This window comes from Haemaphysalis longicornis, unplaced genomic scaffold (assembly GCF_048455015.1).
Source record: "Haemaphysalis longicornis isolate Haplotype H1 unplaced genomic scaffold, Haemaphysalis longicornis Haplotype H1 scaffold_1, whole genome shotgun sequence".
Classification (NCBI taxonomy): Eukaryota; Metazoa; Arthropoda; class Arachnida; order Ixodida; family Ixodidae; genus Haemaphysalis; species Haemaphysalis longicornis.
Window position 1 is genome coordinate 159715682 of NW_027526203.1, and position 24494 is coordinate 159740175.

At 48.7% G+C, this 24494-nt stretch overlaps 1 protein-coding gene across 2 annotated transcripts in view; it reads left to right on the forward strand.

The window, feature by feature from the left end:
* The first annotated feature begins 7973 nt into the window (after positions 1-7973).
* Positions 7974-24494, forward strand: part of LOC144138563 (protein GPR107-like) — an 87405-nt gene continuing 70884 nt past the window's right edge. For both annotated transcript variants that reach the window (XM_077670913.1, XM_077670922.1), the window contains exons 1-4: positions 7974-8125; positions 13251-13355; positions 14131-14181; positions 23530-23618. In XM_077670913.1, the coding sequence (XP_077527039.1) occupies positions 8030-8125; positions 13251-13355; positions 14131-14181; positions 23530-23618 (341 nt within the window). In that variant the 5' untranslated portion in view covers positions 7974-8029. The remainder of the gene's footprint in view (positions 8126-13250; positions 13356-14130; positions 14182-23529; positions 23619-24494) is intronic.

Below are 24494 nucleotides of genomic sequence, written 5' to 3' on the forward strand. Positions count from 1 at the left end.
TCTTAGCCCATATAAACTCTCCTTCAAAAGGCAGACTTTGCCATCTTCACGGCCTCTTGAAGATTGTGGCTGTTCCATGTAGACGGCCTCTTTCAATGTTCCGTTCAGATATGCTGCAGTGATGTCAACCTGGTGGATTTTCAACTCCCTTTCGACGGCTATCGCCAGCAGCGTTCTGACGGACTTGAGCTTCACTACAGGAGAGAAGGTTTCTTTGAAATCAATTCCCTCCACCTGCGAGTATCCACATGCTACCAAGCGTGCCTTGTACCGCTCCAAGTCACCATTGGCGTCATACTTCTTACGGAATACCCACTTGCATTTCACGACTTGTCTTCCCTTTGGCACAAGCTCCCATGTTTCTGAAGCCTTCAGGCTGTCCAGTTCGCTCTTCATGGCTGCTTTCCACTCTTCCTTGTCTGGAGCAGCCAAAGCTTCCTGAAGCGTCTCTGGGTCTTTCAAACTGTGCCTGGCTACACAGCACCCGGGGCATTCTCTTGAACGTATTTCTTTGTTTGCAAGTCTCTCAGAGCGTCTCGGTGCCAGAGTAGTGCTACCTGTGGCGCTGGACGGCTGTTGCGTAGCTTGCTCGCTTTCGTCTGATGAAACGGCTGCACGGTCGTTTCGGTCATCGCTATCGCTATGGTCAGCACTATCAGCGTCCTGTGGGTCATCTGAGCTTGCTTCAACTTGAAACATTACTGGTTCATCAGTGCTGTCGCAAACCTTAGGGCCGGTGGTCGCAGCTTGTACATGCTTGCATGGGAAGTAATCCTCGTCAAAAGAGACGTCCCTGCTAACGAAGAAGTGGTCTTCTTCGAGATTCCACAGCTTGTAGTCTTTCACCCCTTCTGGCTAGCCGACCAGTACGCACTCCTCTGCTTTCGGATCCAATTTGCCCTTCTTCCGCAGCCTACCTCGCACGCTCCATGCTCTACATCCAAACACCCCGAGGCTGTCCAGCTTCACTTCCCCCCCTGTCCACAAAGCTTCCGGCGACTTTCCTTCAATCGCTTTGGATGGACATTTGTTTCTTACACCTACGGCTTGCAGTGACAACAGCGTCAGCCCAAAGCTCTTTGGGGACACCTGACTCAACGAGGAGGCACCTTGTCATGTCTAGCAATGTTTGATTCATCCTTTCAGCAACTCCATTCTGCTCAGGTGTGCCAGGATGGTTAGTTGGTGATTGATGCCGTGCTCAATCAAGTACTCCTTGAAGTCAGTGCTGGTGTACTCTCCCCCGTTGTCACTACGTAAAACCTTCACTTTTCTGTCGTGAAAGTTTTCCGCCATGCATCTGTACTCCTCGAACCTCTGAAGCACTTCACTTTTCGCCTTCATAGGATACACAACGGTGTACCGTGAGTAGTCATCAGTGAAGGTTACGAAATAACTCGAACCTCCTTTGGATGTCGGCATGATTTTACCGACGACATCTGAATGAATCAGCTCCAATGGCGCTTTGGCCCTTGTTGCTTCTCCCTTCGGGAAGCTGCTTCTTCTCAGCTTTCCTAGGCGACAAACGTCGCAATGATCCTCCATGTGATCTTTGCCGGTTCCGCAGAGGCTACGAACAGCATCCTGATGCAAATGGCCCAGCCGCCGATGCCCGAGAGATGTGTCCTTTGCTTTGGCGAGCCTCGACGACACCTCTGCTTCTTTCATGGTGTACAGCCTCCCTTGGTTCGTTGCAGTAAGGACTACTTCTCCGTTGTCTTTGGAAACGAAGGCTTTGCCGGCAGCAAACGTAACTTGCGACCCTCGCTCCTCAATCCTTCCAACCGATAGGAGGATCCCGTTCAAAGCAGGCACATAGAGGACATCTTCGAGCGTGATGTTTGTCTCACCGCACTGCTCAGACAGCTGAATCTCGACTCTTCCTTTCCCTTCGACTTTGATGGACTCCCTATTTGCGGTCTCCACTGCTGATTCGCATAGCATGAAGTCGGTGACCTTTGACCTTTGGGACGTCATGTGATCAGTAGCATCGCTGTCAAGGTGCCATACACCGGGGTGTGACGCTGCCTCGTCCTTCACACATAAAGCCATATGCGTTGCTATTTTTGTGTGTGGAAGACTTCTCTTCTTTTGCTGGTCCTTCTCTTTATCCGGAAACTGGTCGCACTCCCTCGCTATATGACCGATCTTGCCACAAGTAAAGCATCGCACCTTCTCCTTTTGGACACATGACGTCCGTTGGCGAATCTCGTCGTCTTTCTTATAAGCAGACTGATAGCTCATCTTCTCGTTTTGCTGCTTGCTGTCAGACGTGGAACAAATTCTGCTGACCAGCGCCCTATAGTCTGACTGCCGTCGTTGTCGACGCTCTCTTCATTGCGACGCAGCTTTCTTTTTTCTTCAATGAGCAGCCTCGTCTTCACTACCTTCGTGCTCAGATGCTCTTCGTCCTGCTCCAAATTGAGAATGAACGGTTCGTACGACGCTGGAAGCCCCATAAGCATCACCAAGGCGACTTCTCTGTCGGTGAGTGCATTTCCTGCACTTGACAGTTTTCTGTGCAGCTCCATGAGTCTTCCCAGGTAGCTCTGCATTGATTCTTCTTTCTTCATCCTTACGTTGAAGAAATCACGCATTAGCTGGAGTATATGCAGAAGTCCAAACTTCGAGTGCATCTCCTCAAGCGTCGTCCACGCTTCTCTCGCAGTTTTACTTTCGCCGATGTCATCCAGGTAATTGTCCTCAACGGCGAGGAATAGGAAGGTCAATGCTTTGTTGTCTACCTTCTTCTCTTTATCTGTCATTTCCTCAGAATAACCGGGTTAGATGGCGTCCCAGCATCCCTTCTGCAAGAGAGCGGCTCTTGCCCTTATAGACCAGGTATGGTAGTTGTCCGCCGCCAACTTTGGTAGCCTGAACTCGTCTGATGCTGTCATCTTGACGTTGAACTGAATGCCAAACAGAAATGGTCTTCCTCTAGTTCGGCAAACGCACAACCTCTACTTCTAATACTCTTCTTCTTTTTCACGCCACAACTGCAAAGCACAATGCGATGTCAGTCCCTTCTTCCCGACAGTTTCGTTTCTCCGCAGCCGCGTCGTTCCGTCACTTACTGTGACCGCCGCCTTGTATAAACACCGGCTTGAGTGGCATCAACGGTGAAACAGGTGTCGTATGACGTTTCGTCCTTCTAACGAAAATCACACGCCCTGTTTCACACTCTTCGTGATTAGGCACACACCGTTTGTCACTCACTTCGTCCCGACACTTTCACCACCCCACACGCTTGTCGCTGGGACTTCTTCCGTGGACTGTAGCACGTGAAGCAGAGAAATGGGTGTGGCTTGACTGTTCACGCTTCTTCATGGTCGAAACTTTCGCAGCTCATCACAAAGCAGTTTGTTGCAGTTCTTCGCCAACACTGGTCGATGCACCGTCCTGGGCCCATAACCTGTTAGTTTTTGTGGTGTGTGCCGCATGACCACAATGCGAAGGGCACAGAATGCGGCAGCTTCGCGAGGAGCCGAAAGAAACGACGAGCGGCTGTCAAGCTGCCATCTTCTTTATTGAAACGTAATACGTGCGAGCGCGCGGGAGTAAGACAATACGCTCGTACAAACGAAAAAAAAAAAAAAAAGCCACACAACCGCAGGACGCTGCGCGCACTCTGCGGTGAGTCACGGAGTCTCTTGAGCAGGCATGCGCGCTGCAGTGCACCTGGCACCATCCGGCGGCCGTTTATTACACAACTAACACATTCCGCGTTCATGTATGAGATGTGTTCACTTGAAAACGATTCTTCATAGCAGCTATAAATAAAAAAAATATCCAGCAAGAGTACATGCCAGCACAGTGTAACCGAATATGAGCGACGTCGGATCGCGGCTCATTGTGGCTTACTAAGACTATATTGTCTTCTGAAAAAAAAAAAGGAAATAAAAACAAAACGAAGTTTGTTTTCGTGCTATCTGCTATGTGATGAACTGCCCATGATTAATGATCCTATTTGGCCAAATGACCTGTGAACGTCCACGCGATACTACTCGCTCGCCCGAGTTAGCTTGGTGGTTAGGAAGCGGCGCAGTGACCTGGATGTGTGAACCAGACTGCAGGGGCAGCGATCACCATCCTATTCATCTCGACCTTTCTCCCGGTCGTAGGGATCGCCTTCGAAGACTGTGTCGGGTGGTGGACTGGGACGTCTATCGATCGGCGTCAGCTACGATGCTCTCCAGCCCCTTACCTGACCCGTGTCCCAGGCTCCGTGTGGCTTTGGATGCAGCAACCCGCACTACCTGGGTAGAGGAATCCCGGCCGGCTCCAGACCTGCAACTCTGCCGTCTGTGGGCCGCCCGCCGCCAAGCTGAACTTGCTTCAGTGAGGAACCCAACGTCAATCGACGCTCGGCTGAAGCTTCAATGCCTCACAGCAGCAGCACGTCGACATGAACGACGACTGACGCGCGGCCGCTGGCTAGACTGGTGCGCTTCGCTTGGCCCTTCGTCGTCGAATCTTCAGTCTGGCGAACATTTCGAGCAATGGAACGCGGTCAACGCCCTCCAGATCCAGCGGCTAGTGCACTACTAGCATCTGGGCAAGACCCATCCACTTTCACCTATACAGCCGCAAGTAGCTTCTTTCCCGCTTTTGACACCCCGTCAGCTCCCTTTACTGTGCAAAACTGCTTGCCGAATGGAGCCGGTTCGTTGCCTACGACTGGAGACATAGCAGGGATTGAAGCTCCTTTCGCAATGGCGGAACTCTTGGCCGCCATCGACCATGCCAAGCCCAGAACAGCACCGGGACCGGATGGCGTTCCTTACGAGCTCTTCAAGAACACTGAAGGTACCACCCTCGATGTATTACTTGAGGCTATAAACACAGCTTGGACTACAGCCATCATTCCGGATTCGTGGTGCCAAGCGGAAATTGTTGCAATTCCGAAGCAAGGCAAGACCCCAGACCAAATTTCTAACCTTCGGCCAATATCTCTTACATCGACGAGAGCGCATGCTAGCGACACGCCTTTCGTGGTGGCTGGAGCGGTATTTGTGGTACCACCCTGGTCAAATTGGATTCAGGCCACAATTGGGTGTTGAAGATGGACTCGAGCATTTCTCCTCTATGGTCCTTATAGGAGGTCGCTCTCGTCGGATTCGAACGGTCCTGGCGATGGATATCAAGAAAGCATACGACAACGTCAGCCGCGAAGCTATTGTTGCGTTCCTTGAGCGGCTCAAACTTCCAAGTCGTGTATGCACATTTGTGAACGCCTTTTTTCGGAACCGCACCTTCTCTGTTCGCTTGGCCGGAAAAGCTACAGGCCATTTCACCTCGTATCGGGGGGTTCCACAGGCCTCAGTGCTGGCGCCAATATTATTTAATATCGCGCGCCTTGCTTCCCTTAGCCTGGCAGTTGGCGGGAATTCCGGGCGCAAAGTACATAATGTACGCCGATGACATTACTGTATGGTCTGTGCACCCTGACATCGATGTACAAGAAAGAGCACTACAAACGGCGTTAAACACAACCAACTCCTGGTGCGCCAAGGTAGGGCTTGAACTTTCAAAAGAAAAAACGGCATATATGTCAGTGGCTAATAACAACGGGCGCCGCCGACTTGGGAACCGGCCTGTCCGGTTGTTTATTGACCAGCAACCACCACAAGAAGTTTTAAGTCTACGGGTGCTTGGCCTCGACGTTGCCTCGTCAGGATCTGCGGCTCCATGGGTGAAGGGGGCAAAGGAGAGTGCTGCACACACAATCCACCTGATACGCAGTATAGCAACGAAGGCTGGCGGTTCACGAACTATAGAATTGCTCGCCTCCTTGTGCAGTCTATTTTACAACCCCGACTCTTGCATCAGGCCCAGTTCCACCATCTCACGATGAGGGACTGGGATCGCCTCGAAGCAAGCAACCGAGATGCCATGCGGGCTGTTACTGGTCTGCCCCGAATGACCCCGGTACCAACTCTACAGACCGAGGCCCAGCTCAACACTATCGATGAGCTGGTACATCAACGCCGTTCTGCCCGCACCTGTAAGCTCTCGAACATCGGTGCAGCTGCTGCACTAGATGGGCTTTGTTGTAGCAGATACAACCGTGAAAGGGTCGGAACTCCCTCCATGGCAGCGAACACAGCTGACAGACAACAAACCCATCGGTCGTCTCCGTCGCCCAGTCCCTCGCAAGGCCACGGCACAGGTCTCTGGTCTTCATTGTACAGACACCGACGCAATCATTGCGTATGTAGATGTCAGCGCTAAAAGTGGCATGGTACACACCGCACTGGTTTATCCCCAGCTACCGGAAGTTGACCAAACCTGTTCATATGCCGCCAATCCACTACCACCCGTGTATCTTACTGAATTAGCTGCAATACATGATGGACTGGTCTCATTATTACCTTTTGTCAGGGCGGGGCCGTACTCACGACTAATCATCCGGACTGACTCTACGCAAGCCATACATGACACTCGTCGCGTGGCACAATCGACATCCTTCTCAGATTCCATTCATCGCTTGGCAAGAAGCACGGCGCTGCGGATACGCATCGAATGGGTGCCCCGTTCATCTGTGCCTGGCAATACGGAGGCAGACTCAGCTAGCCGCCCGAGCACAGTCATGCGGCCACTACTACCTTTCCCCGAAGATGCCCGCGGGCACCTGGAACGACAAAAGGAAAATCTTCGGCGCACCACACGAGCACTCATACCACCGTGTGGTTCAAACCTCCCTGGCGACTTAACTCGCCGAGAAAAGGTTGCGCTGCGGAGATTACGCGTTGAGGTGGCCCTTACGCCGTCCGTGACTGCCTACTGGCCATCGGAATACCACGGCCCATACGGATCCACCTGTCCATTCTGCACCACTGCCATTGGGGACGTGAATGTGCAGCACCTGCTCTGGGCCTACCTGGGATTGCATCAAGTTCGCCTGCGCAACCTTCGTGCAACCGGTCTCCACCCTGGCCGCCCTCCTGACCGGCAACGCTGGGTGCATGGACCGTGTCACCGAAAACTTTTGAACTTTATACACGAACTTCAAAACTGACGCTAAAACATCCTCAAGATTCCGCTATTTTCATCACTCACCTAAAAAGTGATCACTCGAAGGAATGACTTGGGTGCAGCTTGTCGGTGTTTCTACTTGGGACCGCATTGTCCGGGACCGTTTTGACCGGGACCATAATCCCTACACCCACTGAGAACGCGAGCGCTGAACTGTCTGCAAACTGCAGTGCATGACCCGTCTTCGTATATACGTATGCACCTTACCGACACGCCTGCTGTCAGCTCCAGCTGAGCCGCTCGATTCGCGGTCGAAATCGATAAGTCTAGGGCTTGGATCAGGCAGATTTCGGAAACGAGTGCCTTGTTTTTTTTCGTCCATCATTGCAGAGATCTGAGAACCCTAACACAACTCCAGGTCCGGGCCGAATGCCTCCGAAATGACTTGTAGGCTTGAAGTCACCTTCGAAACCACACACTCCGTGGCAGCGATCATACCTCAACGAGCAACATGCAGAAAAGACAGAAACGACTTTTAGAATGTGGCTCATGGTGGCCATGCGATACGTGTTTTCGCCCATTCCACGTCCCTGACGACCACGGCCGATTAGCACCGCTGGACAACTCGCGTGTGACTCTGGGCTTCGGCGATCTGCTGCTACCGCTGCACTCGTGCGGTACCCTCGGGCCAGAACGAACAGCGTCGCCGAAGAATCATGATTTTGATTTGTGTTCGAGCAACCCTTGATGCAGAACTTTGTTTACATGTCTTAAACATTTTGTTTGCTATGTGCGTCACCATGGCGTTTTGTAATGCGCGGGCACGCAAAAGCAAGCGAGGTTCCCGTTTCCGGAAAGCGAAATTAAACGCGTTGTTGAGGCTCTAAAAGTTTGAACAAAATTATGTGAGTTTTATTTTTTATGCGTGTTTTTTTATTTTTTAGTGAGCAGTGAAGCACGACATGCTCTGATGAAAGAGCCCTACTCGCTCTGCACTTGGCCGACTTGGCGAACACGCGAGTTCGCCTGGCAACCAGGGTCAGCAGGTGCCAAGATGGCTGGCCGCATATGCTCGTTCGCTGCGCTCGCGTTTTTTCTAATAGGTTTACTGCCCGTCAACGATGCTAGAAACCACCGGCTATCGCTTAAGGTCAGTGTCACGTTTTCTAAACCTCCAGAATCACTGGTGGCGCTATCCGCCTCGCTAGGAGGCTGAAAAAGGTTCACGGCGGGGGTGCCAACAGCCTCGCCTTCACAGTCGCTTTTGCTCATCCCTTGTCAGGTCTGCTGACTGTCATCTTCCTCTCTTGCTCTTGTTGTTGTTCTTATCGGAGCACCTGTAACAGCAGTGTGCGCTGCTGCGTCTCGCAAAGTCTGAAACCTAACGTCCGTTTAATTATTATGTACAGGCCTGTTCTAGTTTCAAAACAAGCTTGTGGATGCGCTGCAGCACCGCGTCCACAAGCTTTCCTGTTCACGCTTGTCATTTATCAGCCCCGTCAGTGAGATCTGAGCAATCCAGTCAACCTCATTCTTAAACCACAATGCGCAGAGAACAATATCTCGAGTAGTAACTATACGTGCCTCGAATACCGACATCGGGGGAAGCAGGTTAAGTGATAAACCAGATTGCGCCGTATGTCATTCGATCGGACATCACGCGCTGTGGGTCCCGTTGGCGGTATGACTCACCAAGCACGCCTTGAAAAATCAATCTGCGTCGTTCTGTTGTCGAAAAGTTTTCGAGAAAGCAAACTCCCTGGCGGCGTCCAGTGACTTATGCGTCCCTGGAAGGTCGCGTCGATTGGCGTCTGCGGCCCGCGTCTCGAAAGCGCCTTCTGTAACCACCGTGCGCCGACAAACTTGCTGCTTGCCTGCCTCACTGCACCGTTGCTTTGTCGGTAAACGCCACTTGCTAGGAATACCACCGTGTGCCGCCTGGCTGGGGCCGCTTTTTACCGTCAGCTCGTGCTGCACATGGCGTTTCGTAGCACATGACGAAACGTGTTAAAAGGTCAGTAATTGTAACAACCGTTCAGTGGCAAGGCACACGTAAGCATCTGCTGAGAAAGTGTCGTTGCCAAGTGCACCGTGTGGGCTTGGGAATCTTTGAAAACAACGTGTTTGGACTAGGAAAAAAAAAAGTGCAGAGAGGGAGAAAAAGCAAGTATACTTACACAAGCATTTTGTGTGTGTGGGGTGCAGTATTAAGAGCAACAGCCTTAATGTCAGGGCATGATTGTGGGTCATAAAGGAGCACCGTATTTCTTCTCTGGACAAGGCCTTGCAACTGAGAATGCAATTTTGTCACTCAAAAAGTTCAGTTCATAGGCCTTGATGGATACCATTTTATTGCTATACATTACAGTTTTCCAAGTTGCATTTTTACGCAGAGTCAGCATGCACTACTAACATTTAAGAACTTGACCTGGCCTCCCCCCCCCCCCCCCCATTTCTGTTTGATACAGTGGCTGCTAATTATGCTAGAGACATTTTCTTTCTTTCTTTTTTTTTTTTTTCAGTCAGCACGTGGAATTTCAGTGGCAGCATTTTGTGGGTTGGCGTCTTCGTTTTTTAGTGTACTTAGAATGAAATTGGGGAGAGAATATGAGGAAACTACATTTTTATTTTATTTTTTCCTTGAAGGCAATTTAATGAGTGCTAGTATTTAAATCAGACGAAGGCAGTAGTGGATATCTTTTTCTACTGACACCTAAGGTTAATTACCCAGGCTGGACAAATTCTGTGGTTAGAGCGCCTGTTACAGACCACCGGCTGGGAAGGGAAAGGCCGGCTGACGTCTTCCTTATGCCTTCCCCCAGGGGGCACCTTGTGGGTACACTTGGTGATGGGAGTGGGGACACCACGGGCACCGAGACCCCACACCCAATTTTTTACCCTTCGTGATGGTGGGGTTTACATAAATTGTGGAAGCCACGAATGGTGGCCTTTGGTGCCTTGGTTGACCATCGAGCAGGCAAGTAGCTCCGCCGAAATTTATGTAATAGTTGCAAAAGGTAGACGAGTGTGAACTGAGAGGTAACTCTATGCACGCAATGATGAGTCAGTTTCCATAAGGCAATCTGATACTGTTTTGAGAGGTCAACATTGTGGTTGCTCTGGCTGATGTTGCCCTGTTGATGCAGCGGTTGGATTTTTGTACCGTTGACATTGGGTACAAAGGTGACATGATGTTGAGTAGTTTTGCACGTTTGGTTAATGAAAGCAGGCATGGCGAAGGGTGTGTGCGAGCCCCATGGGGTGAGGGCCTGCGTCATCACGGATTTAATTGAGGGCAGAGCTGCAGGGGCTTTGTAGGATATGAGAGCCAACAGCAGAATAGTTTTTCTTGTAGGATTAGGATTAGGAAAAACTTTATTTGTGCCTGCAAAACGACTAAGCGCCGCGACGCGGGCCTGGCGTCGTCCTAGGGATTGCCGTTACTAGGCGCAGCGCCAACGCTTCCCGTCACCGGGTCGCCTGGTCTGTGCTTTTCGAGCGCACCCCGGACTTGCTGGACGGCCCAGAGTTGAGTGTCCTTGTCGCTACTGCGTGCAGCGTCCTGGAGCTGCGGCGGATAAGTTCTTGATTGAGCTTCGTTTGGAAACCGGGCACAGTCCCAGAAGATGTGCCACTGGTCTGCCGGACCCACACCACACACTTTACACACGTCCGTCGAATAAAGCTCTGGATGAAACCTGTGCAGCGTCGCCGGGGCGAGGATGGACCCGGTCTGGAGCTGTCGTAGTAGAACTGCTTCCTCCCGGCTCAGGCCCTGGTGGGGGGGTGGCATGACCCGTCGAGCCAGGCGGTAAGCCTTGGTGATCTCGTTGTAGCTCACGAGGCGATCTTTGTTCGCGAACCACCACGGACGGTCGGTCCCAAGGTTCTCGAGGATTTGGCGTCCCGTCTTAGTCATGGAGAGACGTTCCATCTGTGCCGCCAACTGCGCCTCCGTGATTTCTTCCAGGGTATTGTGCACTCCTAGCTGTAGTAAGCGCGCAGTGCTCGTGGTTTCCATAAGGCCCAGTGCCGATTTGTAAGCCTTACGTATGAGTGTATTGATCTTGGCCCGTTCCATGACCTTCCAGTTATGGTACGCGGCCACATACGTAATGTGGCTGATCACGAAGGACTGGACGAGTCTCACGAGGTTGTCCTCCTTCATGCCCGTTCTTCTCGAAGAAATGCGGCGAATGAGGCGAATTGCCTAAAATGAATTTTTGGGGAGACGAAAATGCTGGTAGGGCTGTATCCATTGGCTGAGGCAACAAATAGTTGTGAGCCCTTGTCTCGATGTTGTTTCCTCTTGAAAACGGCTGGGTCAGGGAGTGGTGTTGAGTGAGGTGAGGTACTCTTCAAAGTTGTCCGCATCACAGGCCATTGTTTCCAGTGGCAGCCGGGAAAGGCATATTCAGCATGGTATGGCCGATGGCCGGGAAAGGCAGTCAGTGTTGGCATGCTTGCCACCGCTTTTGTGGGACACAGTGATATTGTGTTCCTGTAGTTGGAGAGCCAAATGTGCTGGCTGGCCTCAAGGATCGTGAAGGTTGACGAGCCAGCAGAGTGAAGGGATGGCTATAAAGATAAGAGCAAAATTGCTGTGGGGCAGAAATGACCGCAAGGCACTTTTGCCTTCTGTGACCGCACAGTGGCCGCACTAGTGTAAAAAATGCTAGCAACAAGTGGACAGGCATGTAGGTTGGTAGGTGGGTGTGTGCGTGCATGCTTGTTTGTTTCTTTTGGGGGGGGGGAGGTTAAGGCTGCAGTGGTTTGAAAATATACATGTACTCAGTATTTGTCTACCTTCAAAAACATCGCTGCAAACTCTCTGTGGCAGTGACGAATCATCCACGTTTGCCTTCAACATCAGTCCTACTTGCCCCCGTTTAAATGATTGACGTCTGCCTCATCTAAATGATTGACAGTTGTGGAAAGCACTAGGTTATGGAACGTTGCTGAAAAAGTCGGGTTGTATGGGGGGGCTTCTGCACAGGCAGTATTTTCTCACAGAGTCCTCGTTTGAGCCCTAGAAAGACTGATTTTCAGCTGCCCAAACCGGCACTTTAACCCTTGTGCAGGTTTTGCTTATTCCACTGTCAGTGTCTGTCGAAGCGGGCAGGTTAGCGCTCTCATTCGCTCCTTGAAAAGTACTGTGAAATAAATTGAGCAGAGGCAAAGCACTAAGAGTAAAGCTGTGCAAGAGGTGTGTTTGGCTTGCTCTGAGCATCTTTTTGAAAGGCACATTGTAGCATTAAAGCTGTTGCAAACAGAATGAAATAGGGTAGATTAAAGATTTGAAATGTATTAGTTGGTTGGAGCATAATTGTGAATTGAGCCCTAGTGCTCTCACCCGCCAAGCAAAAAGTGCAGGTGCCACAAGCTGCAGTAAGGTGACAAAACAACATTTTGTGTTCGATCTTTTGCTAAGATTATATGTTAATCAATGTGCATGGCACATTTTTTTTTTTTCCCACCCTGCTCACAAAAACCGTGGCCTGAAAAACCCTGATGCTCTGGACATTACTAATGAAATTCGTAACATTTATAAGGGAAAAATGCTTTAAAAAAACTTGAAAAAGCTGGAGGAGTTACACAGTGCTTGCTAATAGGGTTGTTACTTTATAAAGGTGGTTGTTACTTTATTTTTCAACCATTATATTTTCTGCCCTGGAAGTTCTGCCAACGTGTTGCCCTCCCCCCCTTCCAGCCATAAACTGCACTTTTTCTGAAATATTTTGTAGGTAAGCTGCACTGTGCAGAAATTAGCTAGTGGTCGAATTTTTTGAATTTGTATTGGTTGAATGAATAAATTTAGGGCCTAAGCAAAAGTCTTGCCATCACTTTTATTGGATTTCGGTTATCTCTTTACTACAGTAATTTTTTTTACCATTTTGTTTCCACGGTTCTTGTTTTTGTGCTGTAATGTTTTCACTGTTAAGTATTTCTAATGTTTTTACTATAAATGCTTCCTTAGCAGTTTGGAAAGTGGGCTTTTAGTGGACCGCAGGGGTCGAGATCCTTGTCTGAGTTGTCCGTCTGCCTAAAGGGAAAGAGCTTCATTAATTGTGGCTGCTCTGTAATAAGGAAAGGGGCACTAAAAGCGTTCCCGTTCTTGCAACCATTTTTTAAGGTTTTTGCAAGTTCAGTTGTGAAATAGCACTGCATGCTGTCTGTTTATCTCGCTTTTCATGGCAAAGGGCATTTCTTTTGGAAATAAATGATGCACACTGCGTTGATCCTTGTTAATTCCCCCCCTTCTCTTCCTTTTGCAGGGCGAGCAGCGGCGGTACTTCAGCGTCACCACTTTTGGCTTCCTGGTCGGCGGGGAGCTCAACATTGAGGTCGAGGCACTGTCCTTTGCGCCGAGCACAAACCGGGTGGGTGCCGTCCTGTGTGTGTTCATTGTGGCTGGTACCTACTCGTAGGGTTCAAAGGACCAGCACTGCTGTCCTGTCAGGCCCTTGCTTGCAACGCGAGACTAGTCTGCTACCCCTAGCAGGAATTCTGTGGGTCAGTTTGTAAGCACTGTTATGTGGCTTGGCATATAAGGAGGCTGCAAACTCGCCTCTCTTGATGGTGTGTGGGCTTCTGGATAGAATGACTGACATTGAGAGGGCAGACGCCTGCAGGAAGGGCCATGCAAACACCTCAGGCGTAATCAGCATGTTGGCTGTGTCACTGGTCGTTGTTGGTACAGTTTTGTACTGTACCACAACGTAGGCATGGCGTTATGTGGTGTGGCGTCCATTTCGGTGTTCCCTACAGAAACAAAGTTTATCCTCCCTTTACCCCCCCCTCACTTGGCATGTGTGCAAGAATATCATTGAGTAAAGCAAGACATGCGGCATGGCATATGGTGCAGTAACCTTTGCACTTCTAAGTTTCTTGAAGTTGAGAACCCGAGTTTCTTGGTTATTGCTGCACTCCTGTACTGCGCCCGTTTCAAAGATTACAAAGGTTGGAAGTGTTGCAGTAACTGTGTTGTGCAACATTCAGTTCAGAGTGAAAAGGTGAGGAAAGAAAAGGCAGCTCATTAATTGCTGTATTCCTGATCGTGTGAATGCCAGCGGTGTTGTCAGTTGTATTGCTCGTGGTTTGTAAGTAAGCACACACATGCACACTAATGTCAGTGTCTTTCTCGTTCTCTATCAGGTTGGATTCAGCCTGACAAGGACACCAACTGACAGCGTCAACCCCTATCCCGTGAGTGTTCCCTTTGCATTTGGGTCCACCTGCCATTGTAGCTGGCTTAGGCTGTGCCTGCGGGTCGCAAGGCCGCAGGGATAGATCTTGACAGCCATGTCTGCATACAGGCCCAGTAGAAAATGCAAAAGTCTGTATTGGGTTTTGGTGCACGCTGAGAGCTCCAGGTTGCCTAGGTTAATCTACGGGCTTCCTCTATGGCCCCAGTTAAAAATTAGATTTCACGTTTCTAGTATAACGCCCACTCTAAATGAACTGCTCTTCCTTGACCAGGGGAGCAGCACATTTTTGTGGGTCTACACAAAACCACTACGTTGTCTTTTTGTGGATGACCATGCTTGAATTTTCTTTTTTTTTTTTTGTTTTTAACTGAAACATTCTTCAAAAGTGTTGACAAGTTGAAACATTGGAGGTTGTGGTTTTATGCATGTCCTGGGTTGTTGCACTGTGAGCTCTGTTTGTACTCGCTCATGTGCTTTTTTTTTTCTGTCTCTTGGACACAAAGGTCACACAAGGGTGACCTTTCAGTCTTTTCCCGTAGTAGATCTTTCTTTGTAGACATGGGCATAAATACGTGATCAAATCCAGCCATGGCGGCCGTTTTTCCGATGGGGGTGAAAAATGAAAATGCCCGTGGGTCACGGTTTCTTTAACTGTTAAAGATTCTTTTAATAGGTCAAAATGATTGTTCTCCACTACGGTATGTAGCTTGGGAGAGTTAAACCCTAGTTTCTATTGTGAGGCAGAGATGATGTGCTTTTTTGTGGTGACTAATAAGGTGCTATTGTTTTGATCATGTACTGGTGGTAAGTCCAGTTTGAAAAAACTCTTACAGCAACGTATTGAGGAATGACCATATAAAAGTTAGATACGAGCAGTCGCCTTAGCCTTGTGCTGATGTTTCAGCGAGGGAGCTTGTTTTCATTGGGGCCTCGTGAAGACAGATTTCCTTGTTAAAATGTCAGCACCAGGCTGAGGCTCCTACTTATGGTCAATGTCTGTCTTATCAGTCACTTTGCAGGAACAAAAGCTCAAAAGTGGATTTATTTAATTGCTGAAAAGGTGGGCAAAGTATTTCAACTAAAGCCAGTAGTTGGACTTCAACTGATGAACTGATACTGCTGGCTAACGTGACACTGTATGAAAAAAATAAAGGATGGAACACATGCTTGTTAGCCTGTGTTGCACCCTTTCTTTTCTTCATCCGTTGTCACCTTCGCTAGTGGTACGAGTTCATTGGTTAGTAACCAACTCGCCAAACTTTATACTTTAATCGTAGGACTTCATTTTCGTAGACAGTGATGGGGTGCATTATCGGAAATAACGATCTAAGTTCAAAATTTGGTTAATTTATGTTGATTTTCTATTGTAATTGTGCTGTTTATAAAGAAACAAAAGGCACATAATTTGAAGCAGTTTGCTTACCATGTGGCTCAAAATAGTATCCAAGCTAGTGGGTTTCATAACTCATGGTACGTAGGTTCGTTGTCTGAGTAAATGCGGTGTGACTGGGCCGTGCACCTTTTTTTATGAAGGCTGAACGGATGCATTCATGGCCAGGTGTGTGGGGAATATGCAGGTCTATTCTTCGCTTTTCTACTTTGGCGCAACATTAGGGAGCGAGTTCTATGCAGGGGTTGGTTATAAAGGTGAAAACATGGTACATATACATTTATATTGTAGTGCAGGTCTTGCAAATAGCACTCAGTAATGCCATTGCATTGTGCAAGGCGAGTGCCTCTTGTAGGACGGGCTCATCTCCAGCAATTTAGGTGCCTTGTTTTGGAACAAGAATTTTAGTTAAATTTTGCTCCTGATACGGCTTTGTTGTGTCGAGGTTCGTCTGTAACAGGAGGGGTGGTTGTCATTGGTGTTGTTTTCTGCCTCTTCCTTCTGGCCCTGGCTTCAGCCCAAGATCTGCTTTGTTCTTGCGTCTCGGTATTCACCTTGTTACTGGTGCCGGTCCCATTGTGTAAGGATGTGTATGCCATGCCACATTTTTCTTGAGAATTGAGCAAGCATGGTAATAAAATTTAAATTCCCGATCCAGAGTGATGCCAAGAAGTTTGGTCGCAAAAGTGCGTGACAGTTGGTTACTGATAGATAATAATCAGGCAAATGGTGATGTTGTTTAGAAGGAATGAGCATTAACGGTGTCTTTGCTACTTATCTATGACAGTTTATTCTTACACCAGTGAATAATGTTCCAAACATTAGCTTCTAGCTCATGCTTGAGTGCGGCTGTGGCCTCACAAGGCGTGTGCAGTTGCGCCATCAACGTATAAGCGAATGAGGCAGATTTCACACATGAACGACAAAAAGTTACAGACGGCGGCAGCATCCCAGCCTGGCGCCATTGTCTGCTCCGGTGCACGCCTCGCGCCTGGAGCAATGACTCGGGGGCTGGGCCGCCACTGTTCTGGCCAGCGCCACTCGCACGTGCAAGTAAAGGTTAGGGTCTGCAAGAACAGGGCTGTGTGCGGGACAAAGCCAGTGGAAACCCAATGCCAAATGGCATTCGCTACTTCGCCAGCATTGATGTCATGACTGCTGGTCTGTCTGATGTCCAAAATATGAAGAAAGGAAACCTCAACTGTGACTCTGGAAAACGAGAGGGAAAAAAAGCTGCTGCCTTGCGGATGTTAGACTTTATTCATGCTGGAAATGGGGCAAGGACGAACTTATTCCCCTTAAGTGTTGTCCTCCGTATGCCTATTGGTGCCTGTGGAAACCAAAGCTGGCCTGAGGTTTCAGGACCTGGTTTTCAACACTCTTTCACTGCCCTCCACTTAGGCACTTTGGCAAAATGTGCATCAGTTCATGCTGATCAGAGGCACACACTAAGGGTTCACTGGTCGTGTGCCAACGTCTGAAAGTCTTAAGCAGGAATTGAACGAGCGCGTCATAAAAGTTTTATGACTTTTTCACTTCAGGGCACATCGCTGTGCACACTGTTTTGTATGATTTGCCGTGTTTATTCTGAGGCTAGTCTTTCAGCTGCAGTCTTTTCTTACTTGCACCTGAAGGTGTCTGCTGAAAAGCAAGTAGGAACACATTGTTCGCCTTTTGTATTTCAATAGAGCATACTTGTGAGATGTTTTCAGTCACTGCTACACTTGTCTTGGCTAAACACGTGGAATTTAGCACCTAGTGCAAAACCCCCTATTTCTATGCACCCCTAATTTTTGTGAATTTTATGATTGAAGGAATTGGTGAAATTATAGGCATGTGGACATTTTATTAAAATTTCCACATGCCTATATTTTTGCCTATTTTAGTAAAAAATTTTACTGCGCAGTGCACTGGTTCTCAAGAAAAAACATGGCCGAGCGCAAATTTTACTGTATGCAGTATACACAGCATCGGTAGCATTGCCAACAACCATACCCCGCCGATCAGTTGTGGTTCTGGCTCATGGGGGCTTCCTGCGGTGTTCAGCAGTCCACAAGAATCCTCTCAGAAGGGGTGGGGTAGGGGTGGGGACTGTAGTAGTTCAGTGGCCACGCCAAGCGAAGTCCGTACGCAGTGCTTTGCTCAAGGTTGGATTTAGGAATGCTTTTATGGGGTAAAAAAAATTCACAGAAGCTTTTAACCAGTACACTTTGGGCAGCGTGGCAAATCTGAGGGTCTTGGTGGGGCACTGATGATCTTCTCTGAAAGACAATCCAAAGCGGGTGAGAATGCGCAGCAGCCATCTTTCAGGTCTTGGTACATCCTTCTGTCTGTTGGCTGCTTCTTTTCTAGTCAGGCAGATGTCTTTGCATTTTTTTGTTTTACACCTCCCATCAGAAGACAAAAAAAAAAAACCCTAAACAAAGCCCTTGGGTCTTCCTTGAAAGGGCACTTGTTGGAAGCTGCTCAGCTCCCATGCACACCTTTCGTAGATCTATCAAAAGTTGTCGTCTTTCGTGGCTGCTGGTTCATCTTCACACTGGTCTCGGGCCTTCCGGCCTTGCCGTTTCTGCACTGTTAAAATGAAGATAACAGCATCCTCTCCATTTGACCTCAGCCACGGCACAAAAAGTGCATGGTTTTTATTGTTCTATTGCAGCTGTAAACCCCGTCACTTATCTCTGCTCATCACATGCAGAGCACAGTGTTCCTCACGTTTAGGCATTGAGTGATTGCGGGTTTGAACGCTTCGAAGCTGCACCAGGGCTACAGTGTACTAGAAGTTGGAGGTGTGTCGTGCGGGGGAAAAACCAATGGAAAGTGCGGGTCCCTTTTGTAATAAAAAAAATTGTATGGAGCGCAGGCGTTCCCCAGAGAACTCCTGTTGCAGCCAGCGCCACCTATAAGTTTTTAAATGAAACTAAACGGGTATTTGACGGGTTTTATAAAACTTTAAATTGTGAAATAAACAAATAAGACTATTTACGGCAATAAATAAGTATTAATTTAACAAACAAAGCTTCTAAAACCAACTGGTAAAGCGGCCCCCAGGGGTGCTGCTTACAACAGGAGTTCCTCAGCAGAAATTTTCATCACAAATGGGACCCCCCGAATCGGCCCCGAACTACACGCCTCTCTCTTCTAGTACACTGTACCAGGGCTGTGAGGTGCGCTGTAATGGAGGGCTCCGGATTAATTTTGACCACCTGGGGATCTTTAATGTGTGTCGAAATCTTGATACACGGGCGTTTTCGCTTTTCAATTCCATCAGAAAAGTGGCCAGGATTGAACCCATGTCCTTGGGCTCCACAGCATAACACCTTGGCCACTGAGCCACTGCGGCGGGTCATGTTTAGGCATTGCTCACACGCCTGTCTGGTCACTGATTTCATTCGGTGGGAGGTCGCTTCAATGGGCAATCATTTGAGGAGTGATTTCAGAGTTTGCAGGGCATTGAATGAATGTCTGACGGGCTTTCATAACCCAGAGGGGGTCCCTCTCTTGGTTCCCTCCATTCAACATACCGTATTTTCCGGTCTGTAAGTCGCACCTTTGTATAAGTCGCACCCCCCTCAAAATGACAGTTTTTCCAAGAAAAACCGTATATAAGTTGCACCGTTGTATAAGACGCACCAGTATATAAGACGCACTTGTTAATTAGGTAAACTCATAGTGAATCAGATCGTTAGAAAGTGCGGCGAAAGTACGTGGTTGTGGTGGCCGCCGCCTATTAACGCATCACCCTGTAAGCAGGGCTAGACACGGGCATATAACATCCAAAGGCTGGACATAACTTCTCAAAAATGGTTTATGGATACACACAGATGACATGTACTTATGGACGGAATTTAGGCAAAACCATCGAAGTCTTTTTCCTCAGACTTGCTAACAAATAATTCAGTATCTTCAGTGGGAGTTCAACCGGTGCATCACTGTCGTCCTCCGACTTTCTGATGTCTTCTTTGCCAACATTGTTACCACTCGCGGACCGGATTAATCCGGCCTTTATCAACCCGGCTACAACTGTTTTTGTAGAAATGGAGTCCCAAGAGTCGGAGACCCATTTGGCCACCTCTCCAAACATTGCGCGTCTCTTGTGTGCTGTCGTAAATCAGCGCAATAAAGGTGTCATGGTGGACGGAAGTGGCGCGACGGGAAGCGGCACGAAAATCAAAACTTATCTCCAAGCTGTCATTTTAAAAATTAGCAGCACGTTTACCTCCTTCAGAGTAACTGTCTGTAATAATTCATGAGCTGCATTTTGTTTTTGCAACCCAGTTTGATGTTACTTTGAATTTATTCTGAACTGTAGTTACTGCGCATGGCCTAAAGTGGGGCGTGGTTGTCGCAGGCCATTGTGATTCTTTTTGACTAGAAAAAGCTGCAAATTCTTTGGTGCAATGTCCCGAAGCGACATATGGGCTATGAGAAATGCCGTACCGGTGGACTTGGGATTGATTTACACCATAGAGCTGTGTCTTGTGGGGACCCTTGTTTCCTTACGCCTCGCCTGCACATGTTTCCGCGAGCTGGGTGCCGCCATTTTGGGTAGCCGGCGCGTCACGTAGGTCGTGTCCTCTTCATGACCCCGCGCGACGCGCCGAACCGGCTTGCCGCGAACGTGCGCGGAGAGCGAGGGGGAAGGAGGACCGGTCGTCGCCTTCTCCCTCGCCGCCCTCTCCTCGAGCGCCGGGGGAGACCTCCTCTCCCCCCGAGCCGACCTGCGGGACGCGCGAATGGTCCGCGGGGTCTGCCGAGAGATTCTGCCCTGATCGGTCGCCTCGGGATGCGTCCCCTGCTCCCGCGGCCGTGATGACGGATATCGAGGTCTGAGCCCAGCGGCTAGAGCGAGCGACAGGAGCCACTGTCTCCCCGCGAGCGATAGTCGTGTTGTCTGGTGTATGCACTGTATCTGCCAGGCAATAAAGCCTTACTTTGGATTGCCGGAGCCTGTCTACCGCATGTGAGTACTCGAACCCGTGCGTGAGTCTTCGGATTCCGCAGGGCTAGTGTACGGCGCGTAGCGTTCTCTAGCAAAGCTAGCCGGGGTCCTCTGCTATCCCGTACGTTAGCCCACAGTCTCAACGTGCGCTGGCCACGCGCGGCCGCCGTGAACCAGATTTATTCCATACATAAGTCGCACCGGTGGATAAGACGCACCAACGAAAATTTCAGAAAAAAACTGCGACTTATACACCGGAAAATACGGTAAGTAGTTTTGATGGTTATCGAGTCAGTCTTCGTGAACCTATTGAGGCTTATTTGCAGTAACAAAGTGATTCCAGTGGAAAATGGTACTTGATTTCACTGTGATGCTGATGAGCTGTTTGCTAGTGAGTACTTAATGGTACTAATAGTACCAGACGTTATATTTCACAGCAGAGAACACTGCTAGAAAAGTTCAGTGAGGATCAGCTCAATGGCCCCTGTAGTCACCCGTAGCTGGAAGACTGCTGAACTTGTTCAGTTAAACTTGGCTGAAGCAGTCGTGTTCCTCGTATTGTGCCAGTTTTGGATGTAACAATGCTCTGAGCGGATTGGCAGGCTTCGACATCGGTAGCAATTAAAGCCCCGCTGGTTTTATTTGCTATTGGTTCCCCCGAAAACATCATGTGCCACTGGTGGCAGGCGGAGCAATGTTCTTGTGCTTTGTCAGTGATGGGGCACCTCGCGGAGAAGTGACCAATAGTGATGTTTCGAAGTTTCGATAAGTTTTGTTTGACACGTACTAGGCACCGCTCTTGCCATTTTTATTTCTGCTTGAAGAACTGACAGAAACGGAGGTTAGCGGACCTGACTTGCCGTCTGCTGGTGTGATAGCATACGCTGCAAGATTCAGCAGCTATATGCAGTGCGCTTGTGTTGCGGGAGTGGTCATGTCTTTAAGCTGCAATATGAATTTTCAGAGGCCATCGGTTATGGCATTGCTTTTTAAAGTGGTTTGCATGACCCTGTGTTCTTTGTGCAAGAGGAAATGTTGCAGACACATGTTCTGGTTGTGCTTGGAATTGAGCTACAAAATACCTCAAAACAGACGAATGGTGGCCTGGGGAACACACATGATTTGCCTGTAGGAGGGAAATTATGCCCCTGACAGTCCCTCCCTTGTATCAAGTGGAGAAATTCCGTGCAATTGAAGAAGTGTTCGACAAGCTATGACTTCTGAAGCGTTTTGGGCACTGGTAAACGTTGCTAAGCATTTGCAAATTCGTGGGGTACCAAAGTATGGTAAGCAGAGTTTGGGTGAGTAACTGAAGGCCACAAGAGATCGTAAAAGCTTTACCTGCCAGAGGATCTGATCAGTGCCAGCTGTTTACTGCGTTGATTGAATAGTGCACTTGCACAATTTTTTTTCTCTGCGTTTACAGTTTATACAGACAGAGTAGGTATAATGCCTGCAGGTACCCTTTTTTTTTTTTTTAATTTCTATGAAAGCCAAGCGTATTCATTTGAGCCTTTCCAAAACATTTTTGTTTGTCGATCCTTGAATGGGAGTGCTTCGGTAAATTTATACCATAAGGGAATTATTTTACCAGTTAATCTGTTTCACTGGTGTGCTAGTATGGCCTTCTTGAATCCTGAGGTTTGAACAAAATCTGCCCTGAAATATGTTCAGAATTGTATGTGAGCAGAGGTGATAAGATAAAGACTGCTCTATTTGGGATTGAGATAGTGTGAAACAGGTTCTTTTGCATCATGTTACAACTGCCTTTCTGGTCGCATGGTTTTTATATTTGCATTTAAAACATGCATTGCCTTCTCAAAATTCTTCCAGGTGTTTGGACGTAACAAGCTCGTAAGTGTCACAAATGAGGCAATTGCTCATTAAAATATGATTAAGGCATTTTTTTAGCCAAGCCAGATCGTTTTGGCCAAGTATGCATTAGGACTGTCAACCAGTGGGCTAACGGTAGTAGTTCAAAAAGGGTGAGAGGTCAGACATGCGTATCAAGGCAGGCGCAGTCGGTGCCTTGTAAGGTGTGAGGGCTGTGATGCTGTCGCTGGTTTCTTTCTCTCTCGGTGGATTCTTTTATTGTGTAAATGCCACTTAAGGGGCAGGGAACTAAATTTGCTGAACTATTCTTCGTATCTGCATTGGACAGGGCAGCTCGTGTAGTTCAGAAGGATGACGAATGGTACCAGTTGGTACTGCATCTTCTTGAATTGTGCAGTGTTACGATGACAAAAAGACAATATGGGGATGGGATGAGGCGCAAACAATGGAGAGAGAGAGAGAGAAAAAACTTTATTTCTGGTCAGATTAAGACCTATGCATCGTACTCTTCCGCCTCATCCTGCTCACTTTTTGTTCTTTTGTTGTCGTAACACCCAGCACAGTTCAAGAATAAGCTTGTGTAGTGCTTGATTCGGACATGCTTTGGAAAGGAGAAGCCTCAGTTTGTTTCTAAAGCCCAGGTGAAGAGATCAGGCACCTGTTGCTGCTGCCTTGCGAACCAGCACAGTATTACTGCTCGGGCTCAACTGTCGTTTGATGCTGTATGAGCCTTCTCAGTTTTGATCTTGGCCTATTCCACAGTTGTGAAATTTTCTTTCTTCAGGCACAGTTCTCATGTCACTCCCGCTGCCCACCAAATGTGGGCTCGGCATCGTGCTTTGTGACAGCCGACGCCACCGAGAAGAAAAACCACAGCATGGGTCCCTCAGCTTCCAGGCGATAAAAGGGTTGGACTACATCCGTAGCTTTCGCCGCTGTCCCTTTAGCCAGTAGTAGAGTGCCACGTCTGTTCCCCTATTTTCTTAATCGCATCCAACATCGGGGTGTAGTGTGGTGGCTGTTTTTCCCCCTTTGCCCCCGCTCGTGGCCTTGGGGATCAGGAGAGCCCAGCACAAGTCTCAGAGCATGGCATTGTTGATGGGGGCAGTAGCTGGCCCTGTGGTTCCTGTTGCCCGGCGTGGTGGGCACTCTCCCTAGTAGCCTCTCTCTGCCTCTTCCAGGATGGCCGGATCGAGGGCTGCCCCCTGGACGAGGTCAAGGAGGACATGTACGTGCTGACCCTCGCCCTGGACACCTCCGGAAATAATGGGTGAGGAAGAGGAGGGGTTTGCGTGGGCGTGCCAACGTATGTTTTGGAAAGAATTATTGGGAGCTGGGCCAGGCCTTTCTTTTTTTCCGTATGTGGGTTGGCTGAATGTTTTCAGACATACATGAATAGAATCGGCTACAAAAAGCAGTGCTTGTGGAAAAAATAAATAAATAAAGATGCGGGCCTTGTGGCTTTTGAAAGATGCGGGCCTGGTGGCTTTTGAATTGACAGCCTTGTGAGATTAATGGGGGTCTTGCTAAATTTTTATTGTCAATTGCCTGAGAAATGGTGGCTGTGAGGAGATGCTAATGTCCACCCCACCCCACTTTTTTTTTTCTGAAATATTCAACTTGAATTTTGTATAAGGTATGGCTGTGGTCACTTTGTCAGATGAGCATCTTCACTGAATTGCAGCATTCAAGGGAGACAAGTATGCTACACTCGAGTACAAGTTAAGTACTCATGCAGTTATTACTCTGCCAAAGCGAGGGACCCGTAACGTCAACGCGCGTGTTTTGAAAGGAGATTGCGCTTAATGTGTGTCATCGCCTGCTTTTTCTCACATGGTTTGTTTGTTGTCGCTGCAGTGTTTATAAGCAGAATAAACAAAGAATTGGCGGAAACAACTCATGTTGTGTTGAAAATATACTTTCAGTAGTGTCGTGTGCAGGAACAGCCGGCCGCAGGGATGAGATGCAGGGGCAACTTATGTTGTCGCTCTTTAAGTTGTACTCGAGTATAGTCCTGTCTAGCGCAAGTTGAGCCAGTCGGAGCAACCTTGAGGTGGAAAGAAGAGGAAAAAAAGAAGCAAAGAGAAATGTGGTGGGTCGTTAGTGAGCGGCCAGAGCCGGCGTGGTGCTGTCATTTCTGTGACAG